Source organism: Tachysurus fulvidraco, chromosome 3, assembly GCF_022655615.1.
Source record: "Tachysurus fulvidraco isolate hzauxx_2018 chromosome 3, HZAU_PFXX_2.0, whole genome shotgun sequence".
Classification (NCBI taxonomy): Eukaryota; Metazoa; Chordata; class Actinopteri; order Siluriformes; family Bagridae; genus Tachysurus; species Tachysurus fulvidraco.
In genome coordinates, this window is record NC_062520.1 from 7,417,986 (window position 1) to 7,440,227 (window position 22,242).

The 22,242-nt window shown below is 38.9% G+C and overlaps 1 protein-coding gene across 2 annotated transcripts; it reads right to left on the bottom strand.

Annotated features, from left to right (window-relative positions):
- Positions 1-1,738: 1,738 nt before the first annotated feature.
- snx16 (sorting nexin 16) lies at positions 1,739-18,691 on the bottom strand. 2 transcript variants are annotated; one of them, XM_027149659.2, is made up of 8 exons: positions 18,536-18,691; positions 14,667-15,166; positions 9,728-9,814; positions 8,414-8,562; positions 7,592-7,661; positions 6,943-7,079; positions 6,735-6,851; positions 1,739-4,406 (listed from the first exon to the last, which is right to left on the bottom strand). In XM_027149659.2, the coding sequence occupies exons 2-8, from the start codon at positions 15,024-15,026 to the stop codon at positions 4,307-4,309; spliced, it is 1,020 nt and encodes a 339-aa protein (XP_027005460.1). In that variant the 5' UTR covers positions 15,027-15,166; positions 18,536-18,691; the 3' UTR covers positions 1,739-4,306. The 2 variants fall into 2 exon arrangements, with proteins under 2 accessions (XP_027005460.1, XP_027005459.1); XM_027149658.2 differs by having other exon boundaries at positions 1,739-4,409.
- Positions 18,692-22,242: the final 3,551 nt, after the last annotated feature.

Here is a 22,242-nt window from a genome sequence, read left to right on the forward strand (position 1 = left end):
TGCTAAAAAGGCACAAGTTCCTGTAGAGATAACAATACATATTCTCCTTTTTTTTTTGCCAAATAAACGGAAAGCATGTCATCATCAATGTCTTCTTTCTCACTGTATCAAAATCTCACCTAGCTTTTACTCAGAGATGGTCCCAATAATGTGCTTAAAGTCAAGTCAAATTTAGTTAGTGCATGATTACATCATAAAAATGTTAATACTGTATCCTAAATTGTGGATAATTAAGCTAATAAGCTATATATCAAATGCTGAAGGAAATTTCTGGAGTGTTGATGATTAAAAGAAAAAATAACAAGAAGAACCGTACAGAACCGAAAACCGTGACCCTAAAACCGTGACACGAACCGAACTGTGGGTTTTGTGAACCGTGCCACCCCTAATAAATGCACAAGTTTATGTTGAGATTTTGGACACTTTTCTTATTCCATCAATTGAAAGGATGTTTGGTGATGATAACATCATTTTTCAGGATGATAATGCATCGTGCCATAGGGCAAAATCTGTGAAAACATTCCTACAGGAAAGACATATGATGTCAATGGCATGGCCTGCAAATAGCCCGGACCTCAATCCAATTGAAAATCTGTGATGGAAATTAAAGAAGATGGTCCACGACAAGGCTCCAACCTGCAAAGCTGATCTGGCAACTGCAATAAGACAAAGCTGGAGACAGATCGATGAAGTATACTGTTTGTCATTAGTTAAATCCATGCCTCAGAGAATTCAAGCTGTTATAAAAGCCAGAGGTGGTGCAACAAAGTACTAATAGTGTTATTATTTGGTGATTTTGTATAATTTTCCTCAGACTTGTGCGATTCCATATTTTTTTCCTCTGTTTGATCTGTAAAAACAGTTGTAATTGACTATAGTTATCTTTCTTTGTTTTTTTTTTTTAGTGTTTTATACAGCCAGATGTTTGGATTGTTGAGGGAAATTTGTTTTGTGCTGTATACAGTATGTGCTTGTTTTTTTTTCTACACAATTAAACATTTGAATGAACTCTTCTGAGAGGGGTGATTCCATACTTTTTGCCAGGGGTTGTGTATATATCCAGTGTAACTTGTATTTAATCTCATTTTATACAAAAACCCTTAACAAAAAACTGAGGGTTAAGGGCCCAGCAGTGGCAGTTTGGTGGACCTGGAATTTGAACTTACAACCTTCTGAGCATTAACTACACTACCATATCCTCACATTTCAGTTTTTAACTAGAGACCAACAAACCCATTTATTTGTGTGTGAGAAATGCATGAATTAATATGATTAATATAAATAGATGTAAAAATGATCAGAAATTTGCACACCTGCTTTTTTTTGCATTGCTGCTCGACTTACCATTGTATATATCTACCTGATTTCTGTTTATAGTAACAGCGATATATTATGTTCATAGCACTTATCGTTCTGTATATTTCTGTTTATAGTTATAATAGCCATCTGTATATTATATTCATAGTACATGCACATCTGTAAATTGCTCCTATAGGACCTATATTTTATTTAATTTACTTAACTCATGCAAATACTGTATATCCTAAACTGCATTTCGTTGCCTTGTACTTGTACATGTGTAATGACAATAAAGTTGAATCTAATCTAATCTAAAAATGCTGCTGGCGCAAACAGATAATTACCGCCACCTAGTGGCAAAACCTCCCTGCAACAATAAAGAACGCACTATAATAAAGTGCAGATAAGGAGACAAATAAATCCACAAAGTTACACAAAATGAAAATACATCTGAAAACTTTTATTATCCCTCAACAGAAAACAGACTTTGTTACCATGTGAACCAAATATACTTCTATAAGATCTGGCAAAAAAAAAAGATGCTAAAAAAACACTTTTTTTTTTCTACAAGTGTGACATTTCAAATCAAAAGGAAATTGTATTGCGGCTGAAGAACAAGACAAGCGTAAAGATAAACCAACAGAACTTTTTAATTTCATCTACTGAACAGTTGCATAAGATCGAGATTTATGAGCGTTTTTTATGAGCGGTTGTCTAATGTGTAAACGATCGACCTAAATGTGGATCTGATGATCACAGGCGTCATACAAACGTTCATTCGGAACATTAATTGTGTAGTTTAGTGAAATATGATAAGAGTATGAGCCTAGGAATCACACTTTACGGGTGACGCCGTGACTATTTGTCAGTAGCCACGTTAATGCTTTGACCACGGATGTGAATTATTTTGGATGAAGTCTAAAAAGTCATAAACAGCCATTTGTCATTTTGCATCAACCCTAAAGGAGTGAAAAACAGCAACAAATGCTTACATAACGAGAAGAAATGCAAGGCACTATGTCATACGTCTAAATTTGATTTCGGAAGCATATGTACATTTTGTACACAAACACACATAAATATATAAGATGCAGATAAAGGCACTGGGCTTCATTTGAAGCTATACGTTGCACTCGAACAAACACAAGCTTTGCCTGCTAGCCTACACACACCGATTCCCCCAATCCCAGCAGATATTAAAGTGCAACATGTGACCCGAGGTGACCATTTACAAGCAGCAAACAAGAGAGACTACACACATTAACACATGGACACACTTTTAACACAAAGGCTGACCCAGACGCTGTAGTGTTTAGTGCTTTTTTAGGCTATAAAATGTTCTTTTTTTCATGACTTTTGAGGTCAAAATTCGGTGATCGTGACGACACGGACTTTTGAGCGACAACCGCATTAAAATAAACAGATGCAAAAACAGTCGATTTCAGGCTTTAAAAAAACAAACAAACAAAAGAAAAACAGTCGAGCGGCTTAACAAAATGCAAAGTACTTGTGTAGTGTGAAACAGTTTAGAACAGGAAGTCTACCTTTAAGAGCTATTCCGACATCTGATCTGGTTAATCTGGTTATTCAGCTGATTATCTGGAGCTGTTTTTGTAAGGATTTGCTGCTTTGACAGGAATCTGATCCTGCGCTCGAACGCAACGTCTTCCAGAATCTTTACATTTAAACTTAGTGATCAGAATCTCAGAACGAGGACCGAGGCAAAAGAAGCGACATATTTGAAATGAATGTCTGAAATTACAAAACAAAAATAAAATGAAAAAAAAAAAAAATAATAATAACACTGCAGATACACAGCTTAACAATGTGCAGACTTCTTTACTTCTATATGCTGATTAATTGCATTTCAATTGTGAATGAGGCAATGGCAGTGCGGCGTGACATGACACGAAAGGCAAAACCTAGGCAAGGATGCCTTAAATCCAGAGTGTCTGCCAGTTAGAAATGACCTGGCAGACATCAGTTCGTAGCCCTGATGAGACGCCAGCAGCAGCACAGGGGAAACTTCAGTCTTTCAACATCGTCCTTCCTGAGTAAATGACTGCAGTAGCTGCATTATCCACAAGGGGGCTTCACTCCACTGTGTTTTTGGAGAAAAGGCAGTTTCTGTCTCTGGATTGTCACAGTTAACTGTCATGAGACAAAGGTGCCAACATTACGAATGAGAAAATCCTACCAGAGAAAAACAAAAACTAACCAAAACAAACAAACAAACAAACAAAAAAAACACCATTATTTGCCGGTCAGTTTTCCCACCGAGATGAAAAGAGAAAAGCAAATATCTGCTTTCAGTGTTATTTAATAATAAGCAACTCTATTTTTCTAACAAACAAACAAACAAACAAAAAAATTCCAGTTCCACCTTCTTCTTTTCTACTGACTCCCAAAGCTGAGGCTCATGAATTCGTAGGTCAAAGTCCCGGCAAAATAAAGTGGAATGAAGAGAAAAACTTCCACGTCTGGTGTCTTTCCCGCTCAAGTGTTTTGGCTGCTCATGTGAAAAGGTTTGTTTTGACTGCTGTGTCATTAGAAAAAAAAAATCTCCTGTAATGAATTAATGATGGGTTAAACATGATGGACGTTATGGATAAACTGTACATATTGGCACCTCTTATAAGAAGTTAAATAAAGTTCATCTTCTTCTGGTCGTTTGCCTGGAGGTCAGTGGTTAAAATCCAAAAAAGCCTTACTCCATCCTACAGGACATCACTGAGCAGATTTAGATGATCTAAACTTCATTCTCTGGACATTCTGCTGTCTCTACGTGGAGTGGTCCAGATTTCAGCCCCCAAGTCTCCTTCCTCTCTCTCTTTAAATGCAGGCACAGAAGATACTCATCTCTTTGTGCCTTTGAGGTGACTGACTGAAGTTACGAGAGGCTGTGAACACTAGCATACGGTGCAAGAAGTTGGGGCAAAGAGAAGGGAGGGGGGACAGAGAGAGAGAGAGAGAGAGAGAGAGAGGTGTTGGAGGTCTTGGCTCTGATTCACTGCTCCACCTGAGTGACCTGGATGACTGGAGGTGAGCTGCTAATGGTCGGACCACACCAACATGCCGAAGAGCTCCGTGATGCCTGATGCTCGCAGCTGCTGGAAGAAAAAGAAGAAATCAGAGGCAAACTAATTTAGCATCCACATAAAGAGAACACAAGCACTCCATCCTAGGGACTGTTGGTTTGACTCCAGCTAAGGAGGAGCTCGATCTGGTCTGGTCAATGCTGTGGTTCAAAAAGCCTAAAGCTACAGCCTAAAGTATATTTCATAATACCTACAATTCCACACATTTAAAAAAATGTGGGACTTACGCCGTACAATTCCTTTCTAAGCCGCTAATAGTAATGTTAGACTCTGCACAACCCTGTGAGCTGGAAGCCAGAACTCAAGAACACTATTTTATAAAGAGTAAATAACCTGAGAGAGGGAGTGAGATGAAGCACAACATCAGACAGAGAGAGAGAGAGACAGAGAGAGAAAGAGTGAGAGAGACAGAGTGAGAGAGACAGAGAGAGAGAGAGAGAGAGTGAGACAGAGAGAGTGAGAGAGAGACAGAGTGGGAGAGAGAGTGAGGGAGAGAGACAGAGTGAAAGAGAGAGTGAGAGAGAGAGAGTGAGAGAGAGAGGGAGAGTGAGAGAGAGTGAGAGAAAGAAAGAGAGAGAGGGTGAGAGAGAGAAAGCGTGGGAGAGAGAGTGAGGGAGAGAGACAGAGAGAGAGACAGAGTGATAGAGAGACTGAGAGAGAGAGAGAGAGAGAGAGAGAGAGAGAGAGAGAGAGAGAGAGAGAGAGAGACATGAGTCACATACACAATGACTACCAGGTTAAACAGAGAACTGTATACATACAACACTCACTCATGATCAGGACTTTTAGCTTTGCCAATGTCACCTGTTAAATGTAAATTTTTAATTTTTATATTCTGCATACAGTAGTGTGAAAGTGTTGGCACCCCTTCCTAACTTTTTTTTTGCACGAAAAGTGCAAACACACCAGCAGGTCCACCATTTAATGGCTGAAGGAAAACAAAATGAAGACTTTGGAGTGGCCCAGTCAAAGTCCTGACCTGAATCCTATTGAGATGCATCTGCAAAGATAAGTGAACCAAAATTCCTCCACAGTGCTGTAACAGACTCACTGTAAGTTATCGCAAATGCTTACTTACTGTTCTTGCTGCTAAGGAAGGTACCAACCAGTTATTAGGTTTAGGGGCAAACACTTTTTCACACAGAGCCATGTGGGTTTGGATTTAGTTTTCCCTTAATAATAAATACCTTCATTATAAACTGCATGTTGTGTTTACTTGTGTTATCTTTGACTGATATTTACATTTGTTTAATGATCTGAAACATTAAAGTGTGACACATGCAATAAATAAATAAATAATAATCAGGAAGGGGGCCAACACTTTTCCACACCACCGTGTAATACATATATATATTCCTGTGAAGCTACCCTAATGACGCACACTGTTAAATAAACTATAAAAATTGAAAAGTACGAATGTGTCCACATATTACTGCACTTTAGAGACTCAGAGATCCCAGTTTGCACATTTTCAGTGCAAACGAGCAGAAACACAGTGACGTCTTCAAAAATTTGTTGCAAACTGCACAACTCTGATTGACTGTGGAGGAAACATGCATATTTATTTCTGGCTTTGTGAACAAAAGTGCACTTATATGCCCAACCTTCTGCCTACAGAGACGTCTGAAGTGGAAGCCGGCTGGATGAGAATTTTCCCACTCCGTTTCATCCACAGAATGTTTCCGCCGAGCATCAAATCAACCGCGGGATGATTTACAAATCTATACGGCGGCGTAGATCGTAAACGACTTGAATGCTGACAGATCGATAAAGCTTCTGTTATATTACAAAAGCTGGGCCTTTTTCTCAGCAACCACAACATACTGTCCATTTACTGTAGCCTGCCTTTTTTGCCAAGAAAGTGATAGATAGAGAGTAAATATAGAGTTTGGCACCATGTTGTGAATGTAATGATGCACAGGCCCTGCATTAGGTAGTATTATCAGTGCAATGCACTGAAAATGCATCAACCCACAACCATTAGCTAAATTGAGTTAGGAGATTGGATTGTCCACGTTGAATTCTATAAAGCTTTTAAGGTAATTTGTGTTGCTCCTAAGCAGCTCTGGCTCTGTCTAAGTACAGGCTTGAAGGCTTTGGGGGGGGAAAAAGAGCAAGGCAGGTTTGAGGCCAAAGTCTGAACGCTTTAATTCGGCCAAGTGCACAACGTGGATGCGATATAAACGAGGGTTCTGCATCCTAAAGTGACCTAAGAAACCAGCTTAATTCCAGGAGCTCCCTTAGAAGTTTAAAAAAAAAAGCTCCAGAGGAGCATGAAGGAACGGTTTGAACGTGAGAAATAAAAGGTGACAGCTGTGTGTGAACAGTGCAGCGTACCCGCTCTCCTCTGGCATGTCCTGGTCCGCTTCAGCCGTGGAGCTCTCAGCGTCCACGCTGCTCTCACTGCCCTGAGCAGACAGACCGTACAGGCTCTCCGGAGTCAGAGACTCACCGCTGAAAACACACACATTAACCCGAGTAGTTAAAACTTCTCATCGTGCCGACACCACGAGACGAAAAGAAACAGCAAACTAAATGCAGTTACTTGATCTGCTTCTTGAGCAGGTGTATGTACAGCTCCTTCTCCTCCAACATCTTCTTTAAGGAATTGATTTCTTTCTGCTTCTCCAGCAGCTCCTTCTGCAGCCGGTAGTTACCTTCCTCCAGAGTCTCACAGAACGCCTTAGAGGAAACAAGGGTAAGGAAATAAGCCAGAAACAATTAATTCTGTCAATAATGATGAGGGAGAAAAAGGGACTAAAGGGATATTTGGTGGTCTGGAGAAACCTTTCACATGGGGCTATTTTTATGTTCTCTTCTACTTGTTTCTGTGTCTCAGTCCCAATTTGAAAAAGTCCCAATTTGAAAAAGCGGAAAATTGCATTAATTTTTTTCTTTATAGACTCAGGTTCAGAAGCACTGAGGACATGTGGACAAACTGAACTGAACAGACAAGGACAAAGGATTGAATACTAGGCTCAGGTCCTCTTATGTCTCTAAAGCGCATACTATACAACAGATCAGAGCAAAGTCAGAGAAAATTAGCTAGCAATCTTCAACTAGGCAAATAAAAAAAACTAAATCATGCACTAATGCAACAAGACATTTGTTTTTATAACTATTTATTCAAACGCTTGCCTTGTAGATGCAGTATTTGCATGTAAAGACGTATGTATAAGTTTTAAACATCTTACGCGACTCTCCTCGAGACTGTCGAATGGTCCTGGAGGCTCGTCCAGGCAGAGAAACTCTCGCACTGCGATGCTGCAAACACACACACATATCAGTAATGGCAAAATAAAGAGTGGAAAGTGTTGAGTCAGTTGAATGATTCATCAGAATTATTGTAGAGTTTTTCCAATCTACAGAAGCCTTGAACTGCAAGGTGTAAAAGTTATTATTTCGACTTCTCATTCATTTAACTTAGTTACTCGAAATTTCACCAAAGTTAATCATGGCTTCTAGTTACTTATTTTGATATAGTTATTTATTATTCTGACTTACCTGTTACATCGACCTGTTTTAATACACGTCGATGTAAAGGGATTGAAGGAAGGCAGAGAACGAGCTAATAAATATCACGATTCACTTAAGTATATTAAATGTCCTTAGGGATAAAATAGCCTTCCATCTCATAAAGCTGCAGATGATGTATGACCTTAGCTTGATAAGTGTATTCATTCAACACCACATGATGGATTATTGTGTGTGTGTGTGTGTGTGTGTGTGTGTGTGTGTGTGTGTGTGTGTGTTCCATTAGCTAAGACGTAGTACAGTAACTGACTGGATGCCAGAGGGCTCTTGAATTATGTGATCAGTGTAGAATGCCGGATAAGCTCAGGCCATTGTGGAACAGGAACAGTGTGTGTAAGTGGACTTGGCATCCTGATTATTTTCCTGATAACTGATTCTTTATATCATATTACTGCTGAGATATTAAGAACGGTGTGCGATGAAGACAAAGTATGCACGTTTCAGCAGGCTGGAAACTGAAGTCATTGTGGTTATCTGCTCACCAGTTAGCAATGTCTTTATGAGCCACCAGATTTTGTAGAAAGGCCTGCAGACCTAACTGTCTGTCCTCCAGGAAGTCAGTATCATAGTTATCTTTAAACCAGCGTTTAGGTGGCAGAGAGAGACGGAACCCAGGAAACGTTTCCTTTAACTGCAGAAAAAACAGACGTGTATATTTTGTCAAAATATTCATGGACGCCAAATGCAACTGATTTCTCTTACCTCATACTGCGTAACCTCTAGCTGAAAAAGTAGCAGCAATAGCGGTACAAAGAATACATTTTCCCCCAGTCTTATAATAAGGTCCTAGTGTGAGCTAAGGTTAGTTTGGGTGTTTGTTTCTATTAATAGGTATTTTCCATCCTTATAGTTGTTTATGTTTGACTAAGAATATAGTCTAACGCCTTTCTCTAGATTACCAAAAGGAACTTTGCATGTGTTCTTACATACATAAATAAACTTTATGGTAAGGCCATCCTTAAAAATATTTTGGTTTGCAAAAACCAAATCGACTCTGACAGTGAATGAGAGAACGAGACGAAGCGAACGCACAGGCCTTAGTGTGACATGCGGTAACAAATAGTGTAAACATAGATGACGTCACAGGTTTTTATTTAAAAGAAAGAACGTAGCTGTCGTTTGTATGTAGGCCTAGGCAATTTATATATTTACAGTACTTACTAAAATATAATTAATATTAAATGTATTACTTTTGTATTAGTTGTTTGAAGAGTTTAAAAAAAAAAATAAAGAAAAAAAAAGAAAAAAAAAAAGATCGTCTCAACGTAAATTTACAACCAGCAAGTCGGTCGGACTTAAAGCAGCAAAAAAAAATTAAAAAGTTGAGTCGGTCCTAAATTGACAGGGTCGGTCAGGTTACGGCAAACAAGAATATTTTTAAGGATGGCCTAAAACAGTATTATTTCAGTGGATGAGATGAGCAAAAAGTGCTCCATTCGGCCATTTACTCTGTTGACTAGACTTGTGAATAAAAGGGACAAATACTTTAATGAAAATAACACAAATTAAACTTGCTGTTAATGATAAGTTGACAAAAGTTGACACAATCACTTAAAAATGCCAGAGTAGTGATACTATTGAAGAAAATATCCTCAACCCACAGAAAGGGCAAAGCCTTTAGGCTTCACAACTGGAAAACCAGCAGAACAGGACATGCTTAAACAGGCTTAAAAAGGCAAAATTAAACTGAACGCTCCATTGAACGAAGGAGTCACAGATAGGATGTTAAACACACTGAACCTTCACAGCATTGTGTGTGTTGGCAAAATGTCAGTAAAATGTCAATAAAGGCCAACCTTGTCATTGAGTCTGGAAAAGTCAGTGTAACGCCGGAACACCACCCAGCTCTCATCCTGGGTTTTCTTCACCAGAATCTTATACACCTGCAACACAAAGGTTAAAAAAAATCATCATTTGACTTCACAACACATCCTTTTTGAACTTTAATTCAGTTACCATAGCATGTCAACCATAGTTATTTGAATACAATCCAAAGCATACAGCGCTACACAGGAACAGCAGTAACAATCACTTCCCTAACACAAAGTTCCCAGCCTACGCAAAATTTATAACAAACAACTGCAATGAACACAACAAGAATTCTGTTCTCGGTGGGACACATAATATACCTTATTTTAAATGATCATACTCCGCACACTCCAATAGTTATTATTCCTTGTGTTTGAATATTACTCTTCACAATATTTGCTCTGGACCTGCCCTAAAGCAAACTGCTTGCAAACTTGTTGCATGGCCCTTGGTGACAGCATTAAAAACATTCAGCTGTATAATCCACTGCTATTAGATCCAAGTTACATTGCTAGGACAATATGTACACAATATGGCTAACATTTCTGGATGCCTCAGCATCACACACATATGTGCTTGTTGAACCATTTCATTTTAGATTTATTCCTCTTTGCTATCATAATAACTCTGTGATAATTGTGATCATTCAGCTATGAGTATGACTGAGATCAGACACTGATGGTGAGGAGGTCTGGGGTTGCATCAGATTGCCCTTTTCCTACAAAAGAACTGGGTGCTGGTTCAGAGCTGGTGCTGGTTCAAAGTTGGTTCCACTGGCAAACCTTCTAAGAACCGGTTTGCCTTTCCATCGACTAAAGATCCGTCACAGCGCCGAGTCTGACATCAATGTATACGTGTCACGTGTCCCAGCAACGTGACACAACATCAACAATGGCGGATGTTGCTTTACTGTTAATGCTCATGGCTTTGTGAACCTACATTGGCATCCAAACGCGGCGAATCCAACGTGTACGTGCAGCTCCATTTAATTTGTATAAATGGAGGTTGTACTCGAGAAAGTACATAACGTTATTTTAACATGAACACAGAAAAAAGTTAGCCTTAGCATGTAGCATGTGTGCTGATTTATCATATTGCGGTAAAGTAAAAGTGTATAACATGTAAATGTAAACATTAGTACATTATCTAACAGTAGCCTCTGGCTCCGAACCAGCACTCAAACTGCCTCGGTGGAAAAGGGGCAAGAGTCAGCGCTCTGTGTAGGACACTCGTGTTCTTCCATGGCAAGCATGATGCTGGAACAGGTTTGTATTACCAACTAAAGAAAATGTGAATGTGCTTGCATGTGGCAAATTCCCCTCATCATGCTGAGTGTTTTGATACATGACATGTCCATGTTGTGCTAAATTCTTTATTTCGCTAATTTTGGGGGCGGGGCTACATGTGATGTCAGTTCCCCTCATCGTGCTGAGTGTTTTGATGTATGACATGTCCATGTTGTGCTAAATTTTTGATTTCGCTTATTTTGGGGGCGGGACTACACATGACGTCAGTCCCCGTCATTGTGCTGAGTGTTTTGATAGCATGATGCTGGAACAGGTTTGTATTACCAATGAATATATTGTAATGTCCGAGCATTCAAAACTTTCCAGCTTCATGGGAACAGTTTGGGGAAGAGCCACATACGTAGGTACGAGGGTCACGTGTTTTTGGCTCAGCATGCCACCTTTATTTTCAGCCTCTCTCTTTTAGTTTATAACGTCATACATATTAAAACATTCTGTTAATAAACAAATCCTTCCGAGAAACTCTTATTAGATGCTTTTTGTTATACGAACTTATGTTTGTGCCGAGATTTGAAATAAATTCTCATTGTCTTGATTTATTAAGTGATGATGTGAACTTTTCAAACTGTAGCATCTCATCTATTCACGAGAGGTGGACAAAACGTTGAGTCGCCTAGCTAGAGCTGGGCTAGATTGAAGCCCAGTGGAAGGAAAGGTCAATAAAAATAATATCCACAAGACTTTTAGATCGATTGAGACTTTTGGACATGGTATTACTTTCCATGCTACAGCAACATTAATGGCCTTAGAAGTCTATTGAAAATACTGTTATAGCTGTAGCCTCGTTGATAAAAAGGTCGGGAACCTGTGACCTACATTCAACACTGATCTGACACGGTTCAGTCAAACCTGCAGTGAAATATCCGTAACACGCACGCACTATAATTTCACAAAGAGTTCATTCATTGAGTTCTAGAGTACGTCGTTCAGAGGTCGAGGAACAAGCCTGGCTCTGAGAGGCGGAGGAGTGAAGGATGGAACAATAAATCTGATTTGGGTCTGGCAAAAACAAATGAAGGCTCCAGGAAGCTCACATGACGCTACGCCTGGTGACTAGGGCAAAGTGAAACACAAACTTGTGGGTCAGTCTAGAAACTACAGTTAAGTGGGTTAATCAGCAATTAGAACAGAAACAATGGCTCTGATGCAGAAATGTTGACTTAAAATGTGATTTGTTCTTGTTCAATAAATGTATTTCCTTTGCATGAATATGACAAGTTTCTCAAAGATGTGTGAACAAAATAATTTGGACATATTAAATGTTTCCTGTGCAAGTGAAAGCTCCAAGTCCAATGTTTTTGTTGCCAGGAAAGCAACAGGATAAAATTATTTAAAATTACGACAGATTCATTATCCGGATGAATGCAGCAATTCTCTCTAATGAAAAGAAATGTCCAGCCAATTCATTTAAAGGTCACGTGCGGGGACGAACAATAAAATGCTAACAATAAAAGACTAGACCGAGACAATGTAACGCCCAAGCAACATCCGACGACAGGACACGTGACATTCTGACTCAGCTTTCATAGAAGACATTGTAAAAAACTTTAACATTAACACTACGTTAATCAAGGAACGTGTAGCTATAATTCTCAAGCTCTCGATTTTTAAAGATTTTGCCATTGAAAGAAAAAGAGGCGGGGCCTATTTACTGTGTATCTGTAAGTATTACATCATTACAATGGGAAAAGAAACGCTGGAAGCTAGTCGGCGTCGGCTGTTACCGCTAGAAACGTCAGAGATGCTTGAAAAGCTGAATTTGAGACTATTATATTATTACATTATATAATAAGCTCATTATAAATTTAAAACAACAGTTAAAGAAAACACGTGTTATCTGGTGAAAAGCTTATTATTAGCTCTTACCTTATTTATTACCTTTAGGACAAAGAAGGTATTTCTGCGCGACTCTAACCAGGAAAAGCTAAAGAAAACACAGCCTAAAAAAATCTGCCTACGAGTTCGTTCTTAGTTTACGGAGTGACATGAAATCGACGTGGCTATGTACGGCATCGAAAGGAACCAAAGCGCTACTTTACTACGTTAACTAGTATTTGTTTTATTGATTAATATAGACATATTTATTTGTTAAATCTAAAACAGTATTAAAGCTGATGTTCAAATCGTCCACCTTAGTCATTACGATGATGAAATTCCCGAGGCTATCATCACTCATCGTCACTTGAACGTATCACACAAGAACAAGGAAACGTACAGTTTGTTAGACAAGAGGAAAACATGTGACCAGTAACTACACCTCGTCTGCTTGGCAAATACAAAAATACAAAGCCTGGAAATGTAATCTGCTCGTCTTGAGAGCCCAGGTTACTGATTTGTCCATTCCTTCCTGATGACACAATGTATGCACAATAATATCAGATATCATAATGTCATGTGTGATGATACTGATATCAAATCCTCATACAGCCCAGACTTAGTACCGAGGTAGAAAGATCAATTCACCGCACTGCTCAAAACAACACAACCCTGACAGGCAGGTTGAACTGCTTATTGTTTTGTGACAGGGTGAGGCCGTTAGGAACAAACAGAAGGAGAGCATGTGTAAAACTAGAAGATCCCAGCTGCACTGAACCCTTTCCCAACACAGTTCAGTGTCTCTATGGAGGTGTTGTCACATGATCCTGTAACTAACGAGAGTCAGTTAGAGGCTTCGTTCATAATGTGGCATGCTACAATTTAAAAAATGCAGTTTTAACGCCGCTACCTTCGGTTCCTGAAGGAATTCTGACCAATCGCACCAATTTGTCAGGAAATCTGACTAATTTAAACAGTAGGTTTAAACAAATCTAAACAAAACTACTCTTGCAGAAAGTTCAACCGATCATTTTTATTCACAAAGAAAGCTCGACCAATCAAGCCCTGGCTATCAGGTATGACCAATCTCAAGTCTGCTCCTACAAAAAGGTTTGAACAATCCCATCCTTACTCACCGAAAGTCTGACCAATACCTAAAGCTCTCACAGAAATTTTGACGAATACCAAATGCTATAAAGCAAAGTTAATAATAAACACTCTCACAAAAGATGTGACCAATCCCACCCTCCTTCACAAAAGGTTTGATCGATACCGCACACATTCCCAGACGTTTTGACCATTACTACGAACTGTCAAAGGTCTCAAAGAAGGTCTTACCAAGATCACACACTCTCACAGAAGGTTCACCCGATATCACACACTCTCAATCCCACCCACTCCACACTCCAGCTACACGCTATAACACGGTCTGTACACACAGTCAGAAATGACATATGCGTCATCCCCTTGTGGGTATAACACCCTGTTTACAGGTAACAGGCTTGTTTACTTTAACTGAATATGGTATTTTTAGTGTCACAGTCAACACCAGGCACGATTACTGTCCTCCTCTACAGTATGCATCATCCTGCAGCTGTAACTGGAAGGCTAATCGTTCCATCTAATGGATGACTCGGTGAGCTATTAAAGGGTGATACAACATTCAGGCGAGACAATTCCACAAACGTACAAGGTAACAGAGGTGTCACCGTTCACTGTGCCAAAAAAAGAACGACTAAAGTATGATCCTAACCAGCTGCATATTTTGAAGCATGGCTAAAAAAATCCAGCGCTTTTATCTTACCGTGAACTTCGCTCTCTCCTCCATGACTTCGTACCCGAGCACTGTTGGAGTTATGGGTCTGTCCTCCCATCCAATTGTGTCTGGTGGCGTATCCGGTCTTGCGCAGCTGGAATACTCCACAGTGGCCTCGACTCCGTTCATCCTGGCCCTCGTTACAGGACTCTGACATGAAGCAATGAAGCAGCTCCCATTTCCACTTCCCTGAAATCTACCTTCTTCCGCTGCACCTTTAGTGGAAGACGATTCCGAACTGCTGGACGCGCTGCCCAGGCTTGATGCCCGCTTGGGTCGTCTGGCAGCAGAGGCGCCCGGAAGAGCTCGATCGATGGGCAAAGGCACTGGTACAAAGGGCGTGGCCATCTGTCTGGATATCCTCCACTGATTTTAATCGGTGTGATACCCGACTGTACCTCTGCTCTCACCTGCTATTTCAAAACAAGGTGTATTTGGATTGCCTTTACCCACATGTGGATGAGGAGTAGCCTTATGTCCAAACTGCACTGTGAGACAAAAGGACACAGGGGAGCTTAGTCATCAGTAACACGTTTTATACGCTCGTGCATTCTGAGATCCTAAATTGTAGATCCAGTATCAAGATTATCCACATAAAAGATATTAAAAATGCACCAGACAGAGGTATAAAGGCCCAGTGTTTTGCCTGGAAACCTAGATTTCCAGGATACCAAATAAGAGCTAAAATACTCAAATAAGAGCCACTTGAGTACAAAAGTGTTAATACATAACAAGGGAAACGAACAAGGCATTAAACATGACACTGAATGACGTCCTCTTTGGCGGTCCTTAGCTTATACAAGCTGCTATGTTGTCTAGGCCTTCTGCTGTCAGTCTAAATGTCTGGCTACATAAGACAGGCAGGTTTTTAAAAGTAAGATGATGATAATACTCTTTACTCTGTAGGTGACTTAAAACAAGATATGACAGAATACTCATATTTTTAATAAATAAATGTAAATAAAAAGGCTTAACACATCAGAAGTTGGACGTACTCGGCTGATTTTACATTAATCCTGAGTTATAGCTACTACAGGTTTAATGTTGTGGAACATCTGAGAAACAAGTTTTGTTCCTGCAATCACTTATGTTATAGCAGCAATAAACAGTCACTCCCTCAACAGCATCTATTATGTTTTCCATAAAAGTCAATACAACAAAAATTAACCTACTTGTCATGTTACTACGAAACTGTCTCATTACTCTGACAAAAAAAAAGCACTCTTACAAAGCGCTGACAGTGGAGACTCCTTCCATAAATGTTCCACAAACCCTGTATAGCAGCTGTTACTATAGAAACAACACTATCAGAATGAGCATATAAACATAAACCTGTTAATGGTAGCTGCGCTATTAGTTAAATTGTATCAACTCTTTCTGACCAATCAGAATTGAGAATCCGACAGCATGTAAACAGACGTTTTTACAAAATCCAGATACGATACGATTAAAATAATCAAAACAACCAGATTTAACCAGTCAGTGATGCCGTTAACCTAAAATCTGCATCTTTGCCAAATGTCCCTTCTCTGTCATTCCTAAGTGTTTTACTGATGTGTCTGATGATGTGTAGATATTTAGATAGAATTTAAGGTAGTTTAACAAAACTAGCACATGAAACACTTAGGAATTACAGCCATTTATTCCACCGCCCCTTTATATACAAAGGCACAAAAGAAATTAGACATAATAAAGTAATTGTAAAAATAAGGATTACTGCATGAAGTCTGGAACCGCCGTCTGTCGCTAAATACTGAGTTTCTCCCCTTTAAGATGCTTTATCAGGTGTTTATTTTATCCACGTTTAGTTGCTTGTTTGTGGGTTTTTCCGGGTTCAGTTTGTCTTTAGTAACTGAAAAGCACACTCCAATTAGTTGAGGTCAGGTGACTGACTAGGTCATTAGCGAACATTACAGTTCGTTGTCTTAAGATGCTCTTGGGTTGCTTTTGCTGTATGTTTTGGGTCATTATTAGGGTTGGGAACCGAGAACCGGTTCTTATTCAGAACCGGTTCTGTTTTTTTAACAGGAACTGCATGGAATTTTTAAGTTTCGGTTCCAAACGTGGTTCTGATGTGATGACGGGCAAAGCGCTGGGATCGGTCACTTTAAATAGCCATGTCTTACCTCATGGATATTAATTGTTTACACTGTTTACAGTCACGCAACCAAATTAATGCAGCTTACCACAGAAATCAGTCACTCGTGCTGCTGTGCTGAGGTTCGCTTTGTGTTAAACATGTCTAAAAAAAGTCTAAAGTGTGGATTCATTTCCAAAGCTACAACAATGAAGCAAATCTCCCCTGTCTGAGAGGGTTTTCTCCACAGCTGGAGATACAATAAGCCAGGAAAGGTCTCGACTTCTAACAGAGAAAGCAGACGCTAATTTTTCTTCAGAAATATTGCTAACTATTTTGCTAAGTTGTAATTCTGGATGTTAAATTTGATGTTGGATTTATTTAAATTTAAATAGATATGAATTGAAATGCTCTGTTTAAAATATTTAAAGAGTGATTAATAAACATAAATGGAATTGTTTAAGTATTGTGCATTATTTTTTCACATTTCTTTTATTATGGAATCGCATTCAGAACCGGGAATCGTTAGGCAGAACTGGAACTGGAATCGGAAAATTTCTTTTGATACCCAACCCTAGTCATTATCCGTATGTTCTGTGACGTTCCCTCCTATCAGCTTTGCATAAATTTGACTACGTCCGAGCAGAAATCATATCTCAATATGCCGAACAATTGGCATATACTTGTATAATTGTATAGGCAAACGGACGTAAGTAAAACGAGAGCCTGGAAAATTATACGACATCCTCCTGGAGAAATAGTAATTTGTAATATGTTTTCAGTTTTTGGATCCTTAAAGGTTGTTGAGGTGGGGTTGGGGTCACAACTCTCACTCTTTCTACTACAAAACGCAGAAAAAAGTTGAGAAGTTGAAAATAAAACAAACTTTCAAAGTGAGTTAAGTGGATATGAAGGGGTGTTGAAGGCGGGTCTATAAAATGACTGACAGGAGGATTATCCAAATACAAACATGCACTGCAGATGTTAAGGCAATTTTCCAAATTGTTTTTCTAAGCTTTAAAATACTCTAATACAACAGTTTAATCATTTTGTTTGTTTGTTTCTACAAAATTTATAATTATACACAAAAAGAAAAAAAAACATTTCACCTTTAAAAAAGCACAAATAAATATAATAATAATAATAATAATAATAATAAATAAACAAAAAGAAAAACATTTCACCTTTAAAAAGCACAAATAAATAATGATAAACTAAATAATAATAATAATAACAATAATAATAATAAAATAATTAAATAAATAGTGAAGACATTAAAGCTGGTTGTTAATAAATATTAAATTGTATTTATTTTCACAAGACAAGCCCAGAGATAAATAATAAATACGTGACCTTGTAAGAGTAATAATCACACAGCCCAACCCTAAGACTTTACTTTAATTACAACACCGTCCTGTAATATTATACTAGCAAATAGTTTAACTATTGAACAAACAACAAGCTACTGCTAATTAGCAACTTTTATAAAGCCCAAAATGACCCCTTTCTTATCCCACTAAGGGTTTAGTTTATTTGGGTGGAAAAGATACTAAACTAAACAAAGAAAAAGAGAGGAAAAAAAGTCAACATTTCACTCAGACAATAAGAAAGTAAACACAACGCTGTGGTGAGAGTAACGTTGCAGTGGCTAAGCTAGTGCTAGTGCTAATGCTAAGTAACCCAGCTAGCGGGCAGCTGTAGTCATGAAGACACAATAACACAACTAATCTTTACATATCACACTACTGACAACGAGTTCTTATAAAGTCACCCTACTCACCTGTCATCTGACTACTGATATATCACATATCGTGTCTCAGACATAACTCCTGTCCAGTTAGTAAGCGTTTCCTTAAAAGCTGCACACATCCTGCTGAAATCAGTGAGAGTGTGAGTAGTGGGGGGGGTGGGGGGGTGAGAGAGAGAGAGAGAGAGAGAGAGAGAGAGAGAGAGAGAGAGAGAGAGAGAGAGAGAGAGAGGTGTTACTAGCAGCACCACATCTGGTTGCCAGATTGATGGACTTTAAATCTGCCAAGGTAACTTTTACACTATTTTCACCAAGGTAAAATAAACCATGTTTAAATCTCACAGATATTCTTTACAAAATAAATCATTCATCAGCACTAAACACCAAATTTTAATTAGTATAATTAGTAAGGAATAACACAACACATAACCATGCTGATATGTATAAATAATGTAGGAAGGACAGAGAAGGTGTGATACGGTACATACAAAATTATAGTGTTTAATATGTATTTATTAGATAGATAGATAGATAGATAGATAGATAGATAGATAGATAGATAGATAGATAGATAGATAGATAGATAGATAGATGTAATGTTGTTAATGTTGCGTAACATCTAAGAGACATGTTTTCTTGTCCACGTTACACTGTGTGTATATATATATATATATATATATATATATATATATATATATATATATAACTCAATATACATGTGCCGTATTTTAAATGTATTTTCAAACCATTTATGAAACTAAGAGTAAACAATAGTGTGTATAAATGGAATGATTTGTATTATTTTCACTTCATACACCTGCTGTAGATGATATACACAAGGAATTTGGTTCCAGCTGTTGGTGACTCTCAAAAGTACAGACACAAATAACACTATACATTTAGCTATACAGGACAAAAACAGATCAGAAGAGACCAAACAGACAACGTGAGACAATATAGACATATGAACACAGAGTATATGACAGATAAGTAATGCACCTAAAGTGTAAGAGTAGTGCAAATAACAGTACTGTGGATCAGGTACGATAAAGAAGAATCCACCATTCATAGTGAAGGTGAATAAAAAAATTCACATGGTTTATCTAAACACTGTTAGATCATTTGCTGGTCTGAAGGATCCACTACATTTTTTTTTGTTTTTGCAAAAACTGGCAACATAGTTGAAAGCATGGACATGTGATGTCCATGTTTGTCATGACAGTGGTGAAAGTGCTGCTTGCTTCAGTCTCAGGATTAAAATTTAACTTGGCATCAGGATAAAAACCAGGGCACAAATTTTCCATGTTTTCCCTCTGCCCCTCTGTGAACAATGTAGCAGTCCATAAAATTAGATAACATTAAAATTTTAAATGCTGATATTTTGCAAATTTTATCTGTAATTAAACTCCCTATTAATATCAGTCCATTCTATAACCAGAACCAAAGACAGAGAGTATACTGACAGTTCTTAAAAGACACAAAGTGAGTGCTCACTATGATTTATGAGCTACTGGAAAAGCAGACTGCACATCCTCTTAACAACTAAAAAAAGAGCCTTGCCTAATGAAGTGATATGAAGAGCTTGCCAGACGCTGAGTGATGATGCATGTCCATCAGACACTACCCCAAGTAGAGAGAGAGAGAGAGAGAGAGAGAGTAAGAGAGAGTGTGTGTGTATGAGAGAGAGAGAGAGAGAGAGAGAGAGAGAGAGAGAGAGAGAGAGAGAGAGAAGAAAGTACATGAGAGGAGTGTGTGTGTGTGTGTGTGTGAGAGAGAGAGAGAGAGAGAGAGAGAGAGAGAGAGAGAGAGAAGAAAGTACATGAGAGGAGTAAGTGCGTGTGTGTGTGTGTGTGTGAGAGAGAGAGAGAGAGAGAGAGAGAGAGAGAGAGAGAGGAGTATAATGGAGGAGCTCAGGTGTGCAGTGATGCGATCTCTGTGTGTGTGTGTGTGTGTGTGTGTGTGTGTGTGTGTGTGTGTGTGTGTGTGTGTGTGTTTCACAGAGTTCTACCATACACAGCAGTTTTTACATTATTCATCACTGTTGCATGTGATGATCTAGTTTATTCAGTCTGACCCATTTAGAAAGATGTCTGTCCGTTACAGAAAACGTCACAATCTCTCGTCATTCTTTTTTGTTTAGCAGAAAAAGTAAACATATATTACATACGATTTATAACCCAACTGGACTCAGACATTAAACATCATCACAATGTACTCAGTTGCCCCTGTAGATATTTGGGGTTAAATTTATCTCTAGAAGGCTTATCATAAAAAAACGAAACTCCTCCCATTGAATGACTTTCTTTTACTACTTGAACCTGCTGGTTGTAATCCAGTCTGTGCTGTAAAGCTCATATCTTCAATTTGCGAATAATAAAACACGATATTATAGACAGATAATCCATGATGGAGCAGTGTGATGCTTTTCTACCAAGTGAAAGTGGAGTATTTCCTATAAGAGCACATACAAAAGCAGACCTTACACAGCAATTTGTCAATAATTACATTTTTGTATTTATTAATAACCCACACGTTGTTGTACAGTGTAAAAAACTCACAAAATACAAAAGTGCTTTGAAGTCTCCATCACACTTTTTTTTTACCATGTCTGGTCTCACCGTGGCTTAGTGGTTAGCACGTTTGCCTCACACCTCCAGGGTTGGGGGTTCGATTCCTGCCTCCGCCTTGTGTGTGTGGAGTTTGCGTGTTCTCCCCGTGCCTCGGGGGTTTCCTCCGGGTGCTCCGGTTTCCTCCCCCGGTCCAAAGACATGCATGGTAGGTTGATTGGCATCTCAGAAAAATTGTCCATAGTGTGTGAGTGTGTGAGTGAATGAGAGTGTGTGTGCCCTGTGATGGGTTGGCACTCCGTCCAGGGTGTATCCTGCATTGATGCCTGATAACGCCTGAGATAGGCACAGGCTCCCCGTGACCCGAGAAGTCGGATAAGCGGTAGAAAATGAACGAATGAATGGTCTCACCGCACCACCTACTGTTTATCAGTGTGTACTAACCAGGGGTGGATTATATAACAATGGGCCCCGGGGCACAAACACCTGCTTTAGACAGAGAATGATTTAAGACAACACAGTTTCGCAATTATGTACAAATGCATGAAATGAAGTCAAGGTGAAAGGACACACTGTTCGACACACTGTTCGATATTCGATGCCCCTCACGTTTTCTTGCTGTACTTTATAGTTACCATGTACCCTCACTCACTCACTCACTCATTTTCTACCGCTTATCCGAACTACCTCGGGTCACGGAGCGCCTGTGCCTAACTCAGGCGTCATCAGGCATCAAGTGCCGCTGTACCGTTAGCATTTAATTGTATTATGAATGCGTCGTAAACTCGAGTGACAATAAATCTGCTGTGTCTCTGAACTGACATGACAATTTATCTGAATAAATGAATAGTTACTAGATAGTATAAATAAATCTAAGTGATATATTTGGTGCCATTTTTTTCTTTCAGTTCATATGACACAATACTAAACTAGCCCACATACGGTGGTGTAAAAAAGTGTTGGCCCCCTTCCTTGATCTTTTTGCATGTTTTGCAATCTCAATATGAATCAGGTCAGGACTTTGACTGGGCCACTCCAAAGTCTTCATTTTGTTTTTCTTCAGCCATTCAGAGGTGGACCTTCTGGTGTGTTTTGGATCATTGTCCTGCTGCAGAACCCAAGTTCGTTTCAGCTTGAGGTCATAAACAGATGGTTGTACTTCAGGATTTTTTG

What these genes read in the sequence shown, in the direction of transcription:
- snx16 (XM_027149658.2), bottom strand. Translation starts at nt 15,026, where the DNA reads ATGGCCACGCCCTTTGTACCAGTGCCTTTGCCCATCGATCGAGCTCTT. An exon ending in ACAGTCTCGAGGAGAGTCGC is followed by an intron (nt 7,080 to 7,591) that starts GTAAGATGTTTA and finishes GTTTCCTCTAAG; the next exon opens with GCGTTCTGTGAGACTCTGGA. An exon ending in CTGCTCAAGAAGCAGATCAA is followed by an intron (nt 6,852 to 6,942) that starts GTAACTGCATTT and finishes GTGTGTTTTCAG; the next exon opens with CGGTGAGTCTCTGACTCCGG.